Source organism: Aspergillus flavus, chromosome 4 (assembly GCF_009017415.1).
Source record: "Aspergillus flavus chromosome 4, complete sequence".
Classification (NCBI taxonomy): Eukaryota; Fungi; Ascomycota; class Eurotiomycetes; order Eurotiales; family Aspergillaceae; genus Aspergillus; species Aspergillus flavus.
The window spans coordinates 1,789,744-1,804,099 of record NC_092405.1 but is presented as its reverse complement, the minus strand read 5'-3'; the positions used below and the strand labels follow the sequence as shown (position 1 = coordinate 1,804,099).

General features: G+C 46.4%; 6 protein-coding genes across 6 annotated transcripts; 3 read left to right on the top strand and 3 right to left on the bottom strand.

Annotated features, from left to right (window-relative positions):
- Window positions 1-407: 407 nt before the first annotated feature.
- F9C07_2283378 (uncharacterized protein) lies at window positions 408-1,154 on the top strand (the record flags this gene model as incomplete). The annotated part of the gene is made up of 1 exon (XM_041285825.1): window positions 408-1,154. The coding sequence occupies one exon, from the start codon at window positions 408-410 to the stop codon at window positions 1,152-1,154; it is 747 nt and encodes a 248-aa protein (XP_041146100.1).
- A 1,120-nt stretch (window positions 1,155-2,274) lies between these two features.
- Window positions 2,275-3,775, bottom strand: F9C07_2232460 (uncharacterized protein; the record flags this gene model as incomplete). Its single annotated transcript, XM_071509908.1, has 5 exons — window positions 2,275-2,363; window positions 2,473-2,829; window positions 2,884-3,069; window positions 3,126-3,282; window positions 3,338-3,775. The coding sequence occupies 5 exons, from the start codon at window positions 3,773-3,775 to the stop codon at window positions 2,275-2,277; spliced, it is 1,227 nt and encodes a 408-aa protein (XP_071366401.1).
- A 1,209-nt stretch (window positions 3,776-4,984) lies between these two features.
- F9C07_2283377 (Alpha/Beta hydrolase protein) lies at window positions 4,985-7,076 on the bottom strand. Its single transcript, XM_041285821.2, has one exon. The coding sequence runs from the start codon at window positions 6,893-6,895 to the stop codon at window positions 5,123-5,125; it is 1,773 nt and encodes a 590-aa protein (XP_041146099.1). The 5' UTR covers window positions 6,896-7,076; the 3' UTR covers window positions 4,985-5,122.
- A 331-nt stretch (window positions 7,077-7,407) lies between these two features.
- F9C07_3819 (uncharacterized protein) lies at window positions 7,408-8,503 on the top strand (the record flags this gene model as incomplete). The annotated part of the gene is made up of 2 exons (XM_041291880.1): window positions 7,408-7,736; window positions 7,795-8,503. The coding sequence occupies 2 exons, from the start codon at window positions 7,408-7,410 to the stop codon at window positions 8,501-8,503; spliced, it is 1,038 nt and encodes a 345-aa protein (XP_041146098.1).
- Window positions 8,504-8,977: 474 nt separating this feature from the next.
- On the top strand, window positions 8,978-11,365 carry F9C07_1527109 (MFS transporter). Its single transcript, XM_041291879.2, has 4 exons — window positions 8,978-9,555; window positions 9,607-9,663; window positions 9,799-10,115; window positions 10,174-11,365. Exons 1-4 carry the CDS (start codon window positions 9,417-9,419, stop codon window positions 11,248-11,250), a joined length of 1,590 nt encoding a protein of 529 aa, XP_041146097.1. The 5' UTR covers window positions 8,978-9,416; the 3' UTR covers window positions 11,251-11,365.
- A 1-nt stretch (window position 11,366) lies between these two features.
- F9C07_1527124 (uncharacterized protein) lies at window positions 11,367-14,185 on the bottom strand. Its single transcript, XM_041291867.2, has 4 exons — window positions 13,739-14,185; window positions 13,197-13,677; window positions 12,733-13,148; window positions 11,367-12,681 (listed from the first exon to the last, which is right to left on the bottom strand). The coding sequence occupies exons 1-4, from the start codon at window positions 13,903-13,905 to the stop codon at window positions 11,574-11,576; spliced, it is 2,172 nt and encodes a 723-aa protein (XP_041146096.2). The 5' UTR covers window positions 13,906-14,185; the 3' UTR covers window positions 11,367-11,573.
- Window positions 14,186-14,356: the final 171 nt, after the last annotated feature.

The following is a 14,356-nucleotide window of genomic DNA, read 5'->3' as shown; positions in this document are numbered from 1 at the left end:
TAGACTGGGCAAACATAACTAACTTAACTTGTTGTCTCTATATTTCCTATCTTATTTTATAAAAACGTTAAATAACAGATAAATAGAGAGATAAACTTCACCCTGGTCATATACCTGGCGAGAATGTTCATTCAATGGCGTAGCATACGTCAGGATCTACAGTGGCTTGTAGGAAAGTTGCCTTCATTTGTTCACACCGTAAATCAATCACCGTTTTAAGTTTTGAGCTGATGTCTTTTGCAGATCTCGTTTTTCGTAACCAAGATGGATGTCACTCGATTTCTCTCACGACATTTCATTGAATATTCACTGCATTCTTGTTCTCTAAACCTTGACTATTCTTGTGCTACCTTGTGCATCGCTTTGCTATTCTCCTCGCCATTCTCTAACCCACTATTCATTTCAATATGGCCTCAAATGAAAACTACGAGCATAGCCTTTCCTACTATACTCCCTCAGATAGTCGGAGAGATAAATTGTTTCTGGCATGTGGACCAATAGCTTTGTTACTGGTTTTCATCTTCTTTGGGGCCTCAGGGCTCCTCCCTCCAACAAGCCCTCTTCAAGCACCGCAAGATCTGGCAGATTATTACCAACAGAACAAGGATAACATTAACATCGGCATTTTTCTCCTCCTACTCGCATCCTCTCTCTGGCCACTATTTGCAGTCGGTATCAGTAACCAACTTGCACGCATACCAGGGATTAACATCACCATCTTAATCCTCCAAATGGCTGGTGGTTGCTTACTTGGATTTGCTCTGGCACTGATTGGAATGTTCTTCGCGGCCGCGACGTATCGCTCAGGCCGAGATCCAGTTATAACTCAGCTTGCGAGTGATCTCGCATGGCTTCTTTACATGTGTATCGGCTCGCCCATGATACTCCAGACATTTGCAATATCATGGGCTATTTTCTTCGATAATCGAGCGAAACCTCTGATTCCTCGCTGGGTTGGTTGGACCGTCTCTACGATATCAGTGTGGGCGATCCCAACGGAATATGTTGCACATTGTTTTCATGAGGGACCACTGGCTTGGGATGGCCTGTTATCGTTTTGGATACCTTGGTTGTGGGGTGCAGTATCCTATGGTCCTTTGTTTCTTTCTATGTGGCAGGCTGCAGGGGTTATCACTAAGAAACATGTTGCTTGAAGCAGGATCATGTACTCTAACCAAGACTCTCTATGTTCTTAAGTGGGTCAGAGTGATGCTTCACATCTCATCACCCTTTCGACGACCCCAATGGATCTTTTATCTGCTCGGATTAAAATTGTTATACGGGTTAACATACCGACTAGCGCAAAGAACTAATTTCTATCCTGCGGCCCTAACATACTTCGCGTATCCCGCTATAGACGCTTTAGATGACTATTATTGGTTGACAACCCGAGAGAAAAAAAATACGTTGCCAATCAATATCAAAAGGTGTGGTGGGTGTACAGACCTCCAAAGCAACCGTCAACACCACCATACAACTAACCCTTCCTAGTCAAAGCTTAACTGGGCTCTTCAACACGCGAGGAAGGTTTGGGCTCACATATGCGCCTCGCTTATAATATTTGTGATGTGTCAATATAGATAGGGTTGGAGAAGGTAACTATTGCCGTACTAATATAGTGGTCATGCACAGAGCCGATCTACACCGAATCGAGGATATGCTTTCATCTCTCTGTGTTACCATCAGAAAACGTTCCAGAAATATGCCAGACTTTTCAATTCATGACATAATACCTTTCGTAAATCATTCAAGTTATACTATGGTCGTTTTACTACCCTGTTCATATTGGGTTGTTGGATTTGTTACGATAATGGTGGATTTTGTTACGACGTACATGTGCTCAGAAGAAAACACGAACGATGTATAGGCCCTGGAGCCAGTTTCAAATGTCAGGAATACAGCAAGGTAGCGTAACATAGCTGATAAGCAGTCTTTATATAAAGCCTTCTGAAGCGGGCTTTATAAGCTATACCCAACTCCTCGTCTCCTGCATTCTGGGTGACTTCCCGAACACATCGATCGTTGCATTTAATTAACCAGAGCTCTGCAGGATCTAAGCGCAAACATCTATAAAGTGTGGTAACTCCAACCACGATTGTAAGCTCAAGCGAGTCAACCAGGAGTTTTATAATAAATACCAATGGATACATGGTGTGAACAGAAGGGAATCCGGTAAACAGCTTCTGTATGCTGATATTCCCTTGCCAAGGCACCCAGTCTTGCTTAACAAAGGAAACATTGTCCATGCATTGAGAGAGTGATAGTTAAATGGAGTCAAGGTTGAGGCATTGACCGTCCGCCAGGGGCGAACGAGTTGCATAGCAATGACGCTGAAATCCAGTTGCACTGTTCCAAGTATAGACCTGTTGAGCAGTTGAAGAGAAAATACAGCAATAACGTATTAGCCTAAATGATAGCAAAGGGAAGGAGATAAAGCAACACAAATGGACAAGGATACAAATAGTAACTTACCTAAGGATAGTAGGACAAACTTTTGAGCTTCATCCTCAGTCATTCTTCCACCATGTATACTCTCAGAAATGGCGAAAAGCTTGAGAATACCTCCTTCTGGGGTCCTATGCGCCAAATTGTAGAGGTCCCGTTGACCACCATTGTCCATTATTTCCCTCTGTGTCTTCTTGTGCAATGCCGTAACGTGTATTCTCCACCCTAACACAAGACTTTGTCTACAGATAATAATATGATCGCCTTTCGCAATTGCGTGCGGATCAGGAAGAATGGCTGGCATGGCTTTCTCATTTCCTTTGCAATAACTATCCCGTTTCGCCATGTATGTCACCCAATTGTCATGTTTATTTCTCCACATTACTAGAATGAGTCAGCGACATTAAGGAAAGATATTGCTATGAATAGAAGGCCAACCTTGGTCAGAGTTCAATCGGTACAGGGGAGCTCTTCCGCTCTGAATATTAGTTTTCGTAGCACATTTTTTCGGTTTGTTTTGAATGATCTGGTATTCCTCGTCAAGTATCCATTCTAAATCGCCGCACCAAAAGTTAAGTTCGTACCAAAGTGAGGACAGTGCCTTCAGTATACTTGACCTCATTCCTAAAAGTATCTGGTCAGCTCCTTATTACTCACGTTTGGAGTACTGAGCAGCGTACTTTCAATTCGACCAAGCTCTTGAACAGCTGGTCCAGAACCGTACACCACTCTGAACAGATTCAAAATAGATTGTTCTGCAGCTGGCAATTGAGCTAGTGGAGTAGCATTCTGATGGTGCTGTCGTAGCTTTTGCAAGACAGGCGCCATGTGTTTCAGCTTTTCACCAGTCAGTCGTTTTTCCTTCTATACCGAGGCGGTATTTCAAACTGACCATCGTGACGATATTAAGCCATGCTGTTTCTATCATTTTCACTCTCGGCCTGCTACACCCACACCGGAATCGAACGTTCCTCTTATTACGCTCCCAGCCAATGGCGTGTCCGTAGTTGTCGCTTGGATCATTGTTGCCCTTGTACAGAGTTGTCTTTTCATCCACAAGTGAATGGTCGTCCTTCAGGACACCTTCCACAAATGACCCAATGTCACTTTCCCACTCGTGCTTACCCTCTCCACGTATACTAAGTGGTTTCAATGCATTGTCGCTGTATGCACTGCAATTATCCACGGTGGTAGAATTATCCAGTAGAGGCAGAGTACCTGGTGTGACAGGATTGCCGAGCGATTCAGTGTTGCAGGATTGGAACCACAGTCCAAAGACAATCAAGCTCCCCCCGACAGACCAGGTCTGTAAAAGATTTATCACTCTCATGGCTCGAAGGGCCTTGGGTAACAGCGATAGGTAAAGACTATTAGTGCAGATAGATTTCTGCCTTCTATCTCGGAGCCAAGGTATTCATATATAAGTACTCTTCCAAACGCAACACCCAGAAGACGAAAGTTAGTTTAGGGCGCCTAAGGCCCCAGGCTGAATCATTAATGAGCAAATTCTGTCATGAAACTATTACAAACGCCTCCACTAGAAGGCTAGAACGTCCAAGGAGGTTTTGCCACGTTATTAGGGTAACAGGAGAACGTTGCCTAAAAGAAATTTAGATTCTGCATAACTGTTCTCTTTCATTTGAGTTATATAGCCATTAATTATTAAGATATATAGAAAGACGATGTTCACCGGGTCAATGAGTTGCTGGTAGTATCGAGGAAGCGATCATAGTATCACAACTGATATATAAAGGCTAGGAGCTTTGACAGCATCTAATATTGGTCCCATGGTGGACACTATTTGTGAAACCACATACCGCACACCGCAAGAATAAGTGTGGCACAAAGGGGCTTGAGTATGAGCTATATTCATACAAGTGTCTCAGTAGTGGCTATGGATTCAAGCCCCTACAGTGGGTCTCAGCTCGCAGGGCAACGGCCTAGCACCCCTGTATGCATTCTTTTTTTGACGAGCTTAGCTGTTGGATTGTGTAAGTTAAAAGTATTTTGTCGCCAAGAAGGCGTTGGACTTTGTAAGCTTCCAGCCGTTTGCCCGACTTGCCCATCGCGTTATCAATGTAACATTCTACACCTAATGGAAAACCTTAGACATTGGAGCGACATATTGTAGGTTAGTACCAACTCACACGGGTACCACTATCCTAGGTGAAACGCCACTTCGAAGATTGACGAGCAAATGGATTATCAAAAGTCACCTGTGGAGTACAGAACTTTCTACAATAAGTATACCTATATACATAGTGCTCATAGGTTTCCTTACAAAAGCATGTAATATCTTCCTAACCACTTACCGAAGCACTCAAGTTCTTAGATAGTATACTCAGAGGTCCATGAGTGGTATAAAGCTATGTCAAGTAATAGTTTCGGGATATATGATTATACCTATAAGGTATAAGCCACATTGAATCTTACATACGCTTTTACACTTGAGTTGGATCTAGCAGTATAATACAAGAACTTATATACTTGTAAGACTTACAAGTCTATGGATAAAGGTACTGAAATTTTTGATTATCAGGTAAAAGGCATATGGAAATGTATATGTCCGTGAAGAAAAGCTTGATTGATAATTCAGTGATTTATTCGTAATTTATCAGAAGGAAAACGAAGGGAAAACGCTCTTCTCCATCATCAATTATGTTTCTCTATTCCCTGCTCAGACAAAAGGTAGAATGATACACGAAGGATAGTCAGGGCCAATGTGAAGATTGTGAGTCCCATGCGATGCAAGCTCTTGGAACTCATTATCTTCCTTGAATTCACCGCGCAAAAGCGGACTATTCCCATGTACTTGCACCTGCAAACTTTCGCCGGCCTCGTACTCTACTCCCATAGCCCATATGCCGATCTCCAACTTTACTATATCACCGGGTGTAATATACTCGTCACGATCATGCGGATGGAATGGGTAATTTTCGAGCAAGGACCGCGAACTGTCAATGGCTCGGCGCGACGCACGAAGAATGCCCAATGATCCAACATGGAACATCAGATTGTTCTTATTCCGAGGAGGTATGTCGTCGATGTTATCTTGACTGACCCCGTGGTGTGCAATGGACGACCAGGGAATGTTGAGGTTCAGCAGAGCTTTGCCATTGGCATCCAGCTTTCGCAACAACACGTACACGTCCATATCATGGAAGTCGGGGCATGACATGTACACGACTGCTTTTGGAACACCTGCTAACCGTGTCCGCGTGTCAAAGGTGTGCGTGAAGCTGGCGCAGTCTAGGTATTTTTCTGAGTTATAAGAGATTGAGGTTTTCGTTTCCGGTACATCGACGCTTAGACGCCCACCAGGGTGGAAATACATTTTCCGGTACTCGGTGCGTGGGATGGGATAATCCTCTTCGGCGATATTGTACAGTGGTTCTTGGTTAAAACGTAAAATGGTTGTCCGGACCTTTGGCGTCTTCTCCCAGTCATTGTCGGCACCATTAAGGTAGCGATCGAAGAACCTTGCAAGGTCATCGGCAGAGTCCTTGCAATTCCAGATGTCGTACCATTCCTGCCATGGGCACAGGCGAAGCCACTTGTGTGGAGATTGCACCTGCAACCAGCCCCGCAGTGAGCCCATGGTATGTACAAAGCTTGTGTACGAGGCAGTGATATAGGTTGGAATCTTAATCTTGTGGATGTCCGGTCGTTTGTCTTTCCAGTATAACGAGTCGGCTTTGGGGTATCGCCGATACATTTCGTGAAAGTCCTCCACCCCACCGTGTCCCTGAATATTGGTGTCGATAATGAAGTCGAACAGGCCGGCGTCAAACACGCCGCCTCGGACAAATTGTTCACGGTACAAATCACCACAAGCCTCCCAGGGAGCAATTGCCTTCAGAGAGGGTGGCTGCAATGCGGCAATGAACCACTGAACAATGGCCAAGTGAGAGTTACCAGCCAAGCCGATATTCCCATTGCACCACGGCATCTTGGCCACGGCTTCAATTACATCGTATCCATCCTCAGCCTCCTGTGTACCCATTATACCCACAGTGCCATCAGAGTCACCAGATCCACGAGCATCGACGTTGATGATCGCGAACCCACGAGGAACGAAATCAGCAGGGTCCGGTCCCTCGAATTTCTCCAAACCACTGAGCACCCCGTTAGGTATTCCGAGGCCCCATGGTAAAAATTTGAGCATCGATATACCATTGAACTTCTTGCCGAATGGACTCCAGGCTAAGATGGCGGGCACGGGTTTCGTAGTGTTGGCAGGACGGTAGATGTCGCAGTATAAAGTGCTGCCATCACGAACTTTGACACCCACGTCATGAGATGCATGAATGTCGCATGGCAATGGCCTGGAGCCGTTCTGACTCCAACCTGCAGGAAGAACCTCCTCGCGAAAACCGAAGGGTTGGTAATTATTTCGGCCCACGGAGGGCTTGTCAATTGGCCGAGTGGCAACAGGAACTGGCGACGGCATTCTTGGAGAGATTCTGTGTGATAGGTGCTGGCTCCTGTCGTTTCTTAACCAACGTCCTCCTCTCCATCTTTAAGTCATCAATCTTGTGGGGTATCATGCGGAGTTTCGGCAGCGATATTGCCTGCATAATTCCCGGTATGGGGAAATTTTGAGGCTAAAAAGGGTCTTCGGGCGAGCTCGGTCGAGCTCGGCCGAGATTGGCTCAGCTATAGAGAACAATCGGTAAATACCAAATCACTGCCGACATGGACAGGAAGCACTAGCAAAGTCACAAGATACACTCTTCTTGAGTTCAGGAAGAGTTCGGCCGTGGTAGTTTTTCGTTGACAAAGATTTCGGATATCGAAGGATCACTTTATAGCCGAGCGAGAATCATCACAGGTTTAAAGTCCGCATGTCCGGTCCACATCCTCAGAGTCTGACTTCAACAATCAATTTGCTTCAACTATTTCTCATTATTACTTTCTATTTACGCAATACCATATTCACTTCCACGACAATAACACGAAAATATGGCGCCTTCTCGCATTGATGTACCCGAGCCTACGAGCATTCCCAACCCTCTGAAGTCTCATCAAAGCACAAAGCAAGAAACCCATTACGGTGACTTTCGTGATGATTTCTTCAAGAATGGGTACACAGTCATCAAGGGCGTTCTGAGCAAGGAGCGCGCCCGTGAGTACCAGAGCGAGGCACTCACCTGGCTGGAGTCATTCAATATCGGATTCGACCGCAATGACAGAAGCACGTGGAAGAAAGAAAACCTGCCCCAAAGCTTCAAAGGTGGAATGTATCTTCACTTTGCTGCGGCACACGAGAAGTACATGTGGGATGTCAGAACGTAAGCTTGCTTAAAAGAGTCAAACCAAATACCATTATGACTGACATGTTGTTTTCAGCGAACCAGGAGTTATTGAGCCATTTGCCAAGCTCTGGGGAACCGATGAACTAGTTGTCTCCTTCGATACCGTCAATATCACACTCCCTCAATCCATCGTTGGGGAGTATGATTCCAAGCCCTGGCCTCACTGTGACCAGGCTCCAGAGCGCAAGGGTTTGGCTTGTGTTCAAGGCATTGTGAACCTATCCGAATCTGGACCGAATGATGGTGGCCTCGTCGTCATGAAGGGGTCCGCCGCTCTCTTCGACAAGTTCTTCGAAGAGAACCCAGTGACGGGCCCCATGCCATGGCGAACTGCTAAGCACAAGGACTTCCACCCATTCTCCGACAAAGATCTGGACTGGTACCGCGAGCACGGCTGTGAGTTGATCAAAGTCTGCGCCGAACCGGGTGACTTGATTTTGTGGGACTCGCGTGAGATGCACTGGGCGCAGTTTGGAGACTCCGATCTTATTCGCACAATTGTCTACGCAACCTACACACCCGCGGCCTGGATGACTGAGGAAGACCGAGCCGCAAAGAAGGAGCTATTTGAGAATTATGAGACTACGACCCATTGGCCACATACCAATCTTTACACCCATGGCAAAGCAACAATCAAGGTGGATGGAGAGGAAGTGCCAGACCCGCTGGAAAGGGATGAGCCTCTTACCAAGCCAGTGAAGACTGAGAGGTTGTTGCAGCTAGCTGGTGTTGTTCCCTATTGAGCCGGAAGTGTTGAAAGTGTTGGACGTCTTACATGATATCAAATAGGGAATTTGTGTTATTTTTCGCAGACTGTATATTCCAATGTTACGTATTCAATTTAGCTCTGTTCTTTATTATGACCTTCGTTATACCGTTCTATCAAAAAGCACAGGGTACAACAGATCTTAACTACACTCGACTAAAATAACCATATGGCACTAAAGTCATGCCTTCAACACCTCCCCACCAATAGATCTTAGTACGCAAACAGCTTATGCTCAGCACAACATAATTGTAAAATTCTCGTTCAAGGGAAGAGAAAATAAGAAAGAAAGAAAAGATAAGAATAATTGGAGGTTTTAGCGCGACACTATGATGAACGATTCCTGAAGATTACTAGTGGGCAAAAGCAACACAGTTGCTGGTCACAAGACCTTCAATTTATTACCTTCGGACGGCCACTTTACCGTCATCTAGCTAGAGCCATGTCAAGTGCTAAACAGAAAGACTAACAGTTTTAAGGTATGAAGCATGTAGCCCTGATAGGCTAACGTAGGTCTAGCCGGTTCGGAGGGGCAAAACTCGGTCGAGCTCGGGTGAGTCTAGAGTGTTGCTAAGGTTGCTGTCAACCTCAATGGACCGGCCACGGACCTGCCTCGGCTCCACATTCGCTATCCCGGTAGTTTCTGGCAACCTTGATTGAGGCTTGCTGGTTGGTCTCTCCGCGATCGGCTACCGACCGGTACATGGGTTTCCCCACGGGGTCCCCGTGCACGGAGAACGGCGCTATAGAGGGCCGGTTAAAATGTATCTTCCAATACGCGGGAGGGGATTTCTCATGGGACATTTTCCAATTCTATATTAACGGTGCAATCGCCCGACGTCTTTTTCAGGGGTTACAGAGACAGAGTACCCCGACATCACACGTTAAAAATGGCGAAGGAAGCCGACGCCGCGCATCATGAATTTGCTGTTACAAAAGACTCGGCACAGAATGTCCCAACAGGAACGGTGAAGCTAGTCGAGGATGGAGAAATTGTCCTAATTCCAACTCCTTCCCCTGATCCTAGAGGTAAGGTGTCCATCCAACTGTTTTCCAACCATCGCTGCTGACGATAATGAGATCCTCTCAACCTACCTCAATGGCAGAAGTGGGTTGTAAGCAGCACTTTAGGGGGTTGTAAGTTTTTTGATTCTTCTACTTTTATTTCTCCCCCCCCCCCCCCCCCCCCCCCCCCCTCCTCCCTCCTCGTCGTATTTTACGATGACTGGCTGTGAGAAAAGAGAAATATTAACCGCACAAAATGTTGTCTAGTCGCCGTACTGAGTGTCCTCATGACCTCTGGTATGGGCCCTATCACAACTACCATCTCGGCCTATTACGACGGCAACCCCAGAACCAACGATCTGATGACATATCCCACGTTGTTTATGGGACTCGGAAACGTAATCGCTGTGCCACTCGCTGAGGCTATAGGACGTCGTCCAGTATTCTTAACCTCTGCTCTGATACTGACAGTCGGATCAATTTGGTGTGCTGCCAGTGGTAGCCTGGATTCGCACATTGCTGGACGTGATGTGTTATCTTTGGCTGCTGGTCAGTCGGAGGCATTGTGTCCCCTCATTATTCAGGTACCACCTCCAATTTCAGACACAATATAACAGAGCAGAGACTGACCCACTGCTGTAGGAAATTCATTTTGTTCACGAGCGCAGCAGTAGGCTAGCATGGTTCAGTGCCATCCAATCTATCGGCAGCGCAGCCTTGACTATTGCTACAGCCTACCTTGTTCAGAGCCTAGGGTGGAGATGGTGGTACGGCATATTCGCTATCATAAGCGGCGTACTGTTCCTGGTATCCTTTGTCCTGGTGCCAGAATCTTTGTATGAGCGACCCACCGACGCGTTTAGTGGTCAGGTCCATATTCAGCATGAAGGCGAAGACCTAGCCATTGTTCGTGCCACTACAAAGCGCAGAGTCGAATTGGACTTCACACGGTATCAACCGCGTACATGGCGACACAGCCTGAAGATCTTCCACGGTCCCGCAAAGTGGTCGGTAGCGATAGAGTGCTGGAAGCACATGCTGCAGTGTGTCTTGTTTCCCAACATCCTGTGGATCGCCTTGATGAACAGTGTCGTGCTCGGGATCTATGTGATCATGGTCACTGTGTTCGGATCCATCCTTACTGCCCCACCATACAGCTATCCCGCCACAGCTTTAGGCCTCGTCCAAGGAGGCCAAATCGTCGTCTCAATGATCCTCGTCCCTGTCATGGGATACGGTGGAGACAAGCTCCACGAATGGATAGCAAGACGACGCAACGGCATAGCCGAGCCCGAGTTTCGCCTGATTCCCATATTACTCCCTGTCGCCGTATCACTCATCTCATGTGTCATCTTTGGCCATGCCGGTTCCGACCCCTACCACTGGTCGCCATGGGCTATCACAGTCGGCTTTAATGGGATTTACTTCGGCTTCATCGGCATCATCCTCATTGGATACACGTATTCGCTTGATAGTTATGGAGAGCGAGCAGGCCCCATTCTGGTGCTCATCTGTACCAGCCGTGGCTTGATCTCTTTCGGGATTTCTTTTGGCGTCACTAAATTCGTTGGAAACTTGGGTTATAAGCAGGCATTTGATATCTGTGCTATTATTATGGGAGTTATCTCGGCTTTTGGTTTCATTGTTTTCTTCTTCGGCTCCAAGATTCGCTCCCTTACGATGAAGTACGCTGTTGACAAGAAGACTGCGGAAATTTAGTACATCCACAATATGCTTCCCTATAGCTTTGCCGCAGTTAGCTAGCTCAGATAGTTACTTCTCTCTATTAGGGTCAATACAGAAGATTTTTATTAATCAAGATATTATGATTACGCATTTGGTCATTCTAAGCCTTACATTCACTCATGTTAAGTTCTTTGTTTAGCGTTCACTATTAATACTAGAAGTAGAGAGATGAGTATAATTTGCACCCTCCTTTTTAATATTTTAGATTTTCCATCGTCAGATGACATAAATAGTTCATAAGGACATATTTAGGTAGCGCATATGATGTACAAGACCATTGGGCTCTTTAAGGTTCTCTAATATTCCTCAAGAGGTGCCGAATCAAGCCATGGCATCGACATATCAATAAGTTCCAACGAGGAAGACAAATCGCCGAAATGAGGTAGAATTTCACCCCTTCCAATGGCCGTTGTAAAGAAGTCCCATTCAACAGGAAACTCCGAGATTGCTGCAGATTCTCCAGCTACTCTACTATCCACACAGTGGCTACTGCTCGGCGATGATGATGAAGACGCGTTCCCCGGATTATTAAAATTCGGCTCGGGAAACAAATATCCTAAGGTCGCATCGGTATCTGGGAAGGAAGTCCACAACCGAGGCGACGCTGTCAACCTCACTATCTTCGACAGTACAAGTCGATTAATTTCTCGTGATGGGTCTATGATATCGTATAGATGGGACAACCGTCGAAGGACGAGTAATGCACCGTGTCGCGTCTCTGTGAAGGACTGCTCGAGTAGACTGATGCTTAGTCTAACTAGCTCCCTTCGTTCGCTTAATTCGGCGGGCGATCGATACTTTCGTAGACATATCAGGTCTATAATAGTATAGATCCCTGCGGTTATGATGGAGGCCGTCACTGCCCAGAACTTGTGGAAATGAGGACATGGTGCGTGTTGCCTTCGCTGGAGCAGACGCTTTGCGGCTAATATCCCGTGCTGGAGGACGTCCTCTCCCTCTTCGTTGGGATTTTCGAGGATGTGAGGTAAGATTGCAACGCAGAGATGGATTCGCCAGCTGTCTAGGCAGTTGTGGAGTAAGTAGCGTTGCACTGTGATCCAGTTCGGTTCATGGCCTGCTACGTCCATGCTGGCCTCCTGGCCTAATAATGCGAGGTGGGGTGGGAAGGATAATGATATGCGATCTAATTCTCCAAGAGTATCCTGTAGCACTTTTATATCCCAACTTTTGATGGATCCGACGTGGGTCTGTATAGTGATCGCCAGTTGAGCTATTGCTCTATGATACTCGAAGGCAGATGGACGGTTTGTCGCTTCATCGAAGCTATGGGCCGAGGCCGAGGGATAAGCTCCATCAATAAAAGTACTTTGTCCTTCCTTTACTTCCAATACTGTTGTGAAAGACTCCGGGTGGATCGTGATCGGCCGTGACCACACAGCTATCCTATGTAGTGTTAGCATTCCTTAACGTCGCAGGCCAGTTATGCAGGCTTACCAGTCACAAACCACAAGTGTCCACCACAGCCTTCGAAGAACATTCTGCTGACTTGAGTTCGACTCTAAGCTTTCCATGTGTGTGCTCACTGTTCCACGATCATGCCCAAGACGATCGAGCCCAATGAGTCGAGCAACATTCACCGCCGTACCATGAAGAATATATTCCTGGTCTGATTCACCGAGGTTCTTATGAATAACGTTCAGAATTGCCAGGGCCTGGACGGTTCGCAAGCTTGGCTTGCCTGTGTAGTTGGCATAGTTCAACTCTTTCAATGCAGCTGCTCGCCAATTAAGGGACAACTCTATAGATCCCCTGCCCAACGAAGACCGCACAGAAGGATCTCGAGCAGAGAAGCTTTCATAAACCAACTGGAGGTTTTCTATTTTCTCTTCACTAATAAAGTATACGCCAACCTGGAAGGAAGTCAGATTGCTGAAGCTAAAGGTGGCACAAAGACTTACAGCTAAGACGCTTAGATATACCGCGATCCAGGCATGGTCCCTGAGACTATTTCCTTCGTTTGCGATAAGACTATCCCAAAATTCATCATGCTCTCGTATGAACACCGATGCATCTAATGCACAATGAACCCATCCTAGCTCTCTTAAAGAGAACTTGACGATTACTTCGCTCCAGTGGCGGGCAGGTAGACAAAGCATTACATGGTCATCCCACGGGCGAGTGCTATCGGCATGGCATTGGCCTGGCTCAACTGACAGCTGGAACGGTAAACGCTGAAACTCGCTTAAGATACTCTCCGAAGATTGAAAGTCCTCTACGGCTGCTGTGCGTCGGGGAATATTTGCTTCCACTTTTAGCATTTCCGGTCGGGAGAGAACTGATTCAAGCTGTCTTATTCGCATTTTGAGGCTCATATTCTCTTCTAGAAGCCTCGACGCGGTGCCAGTAGCACTATTGTCTGAGACATCTTCGTCCACTGCACTATTGCGAGAGGTTAGCTCGGTTCAAGATATATGTTGACGAGGAGTCAAGGGGAGCTCACACTGTGACTTTCCCAGCAACCTTAACAACCTCGCGCATACATGCAGCAGACTCCCCACGCTCAATGCATTTGTCACAAGGTATTCTCTTTGAGCATTTCACCTTCCTACGCGTGCATTGTATACATGACCGAGGGACCCTCTGAGTCTGTCGCATTTGCGATCGCATGGTTCCGGCGCGACGAGCGCTATTTCAACGAGAAAGCACAGACTCCTGCTCTTGAACCATCAGATTTCAAAATTAGAATAACAGTTCTCGTAGATTAACGACTCTTGGACATCTTCTCTTCACTAAATGGAGTCTCGGTTGAGTTCGGGTGAGTTTGGTCAGCTGACTTCAATCCGGCCAATCATATTTGAGTTTTCTGATTTCGCCCTTGGATACGCATGGCAACTAAGGGACAGTGTTAAAGCGTGTGCATTGATCTTTTACCCACATATCTGGCTTTTCTTTGGCGCCCAGAAACGTTGAAGTTATCGACGACAGCCACGTCTATTTAGCGCTAATCGGCAATTATGCCAAGGCTGGAATACTTTGTTATTAGTATTGTTATTCGTAATCCCTCAGTCCGTATAGCTTCAATAATCAATAACTTTCGTTTGAGTACATGTAAATCCTC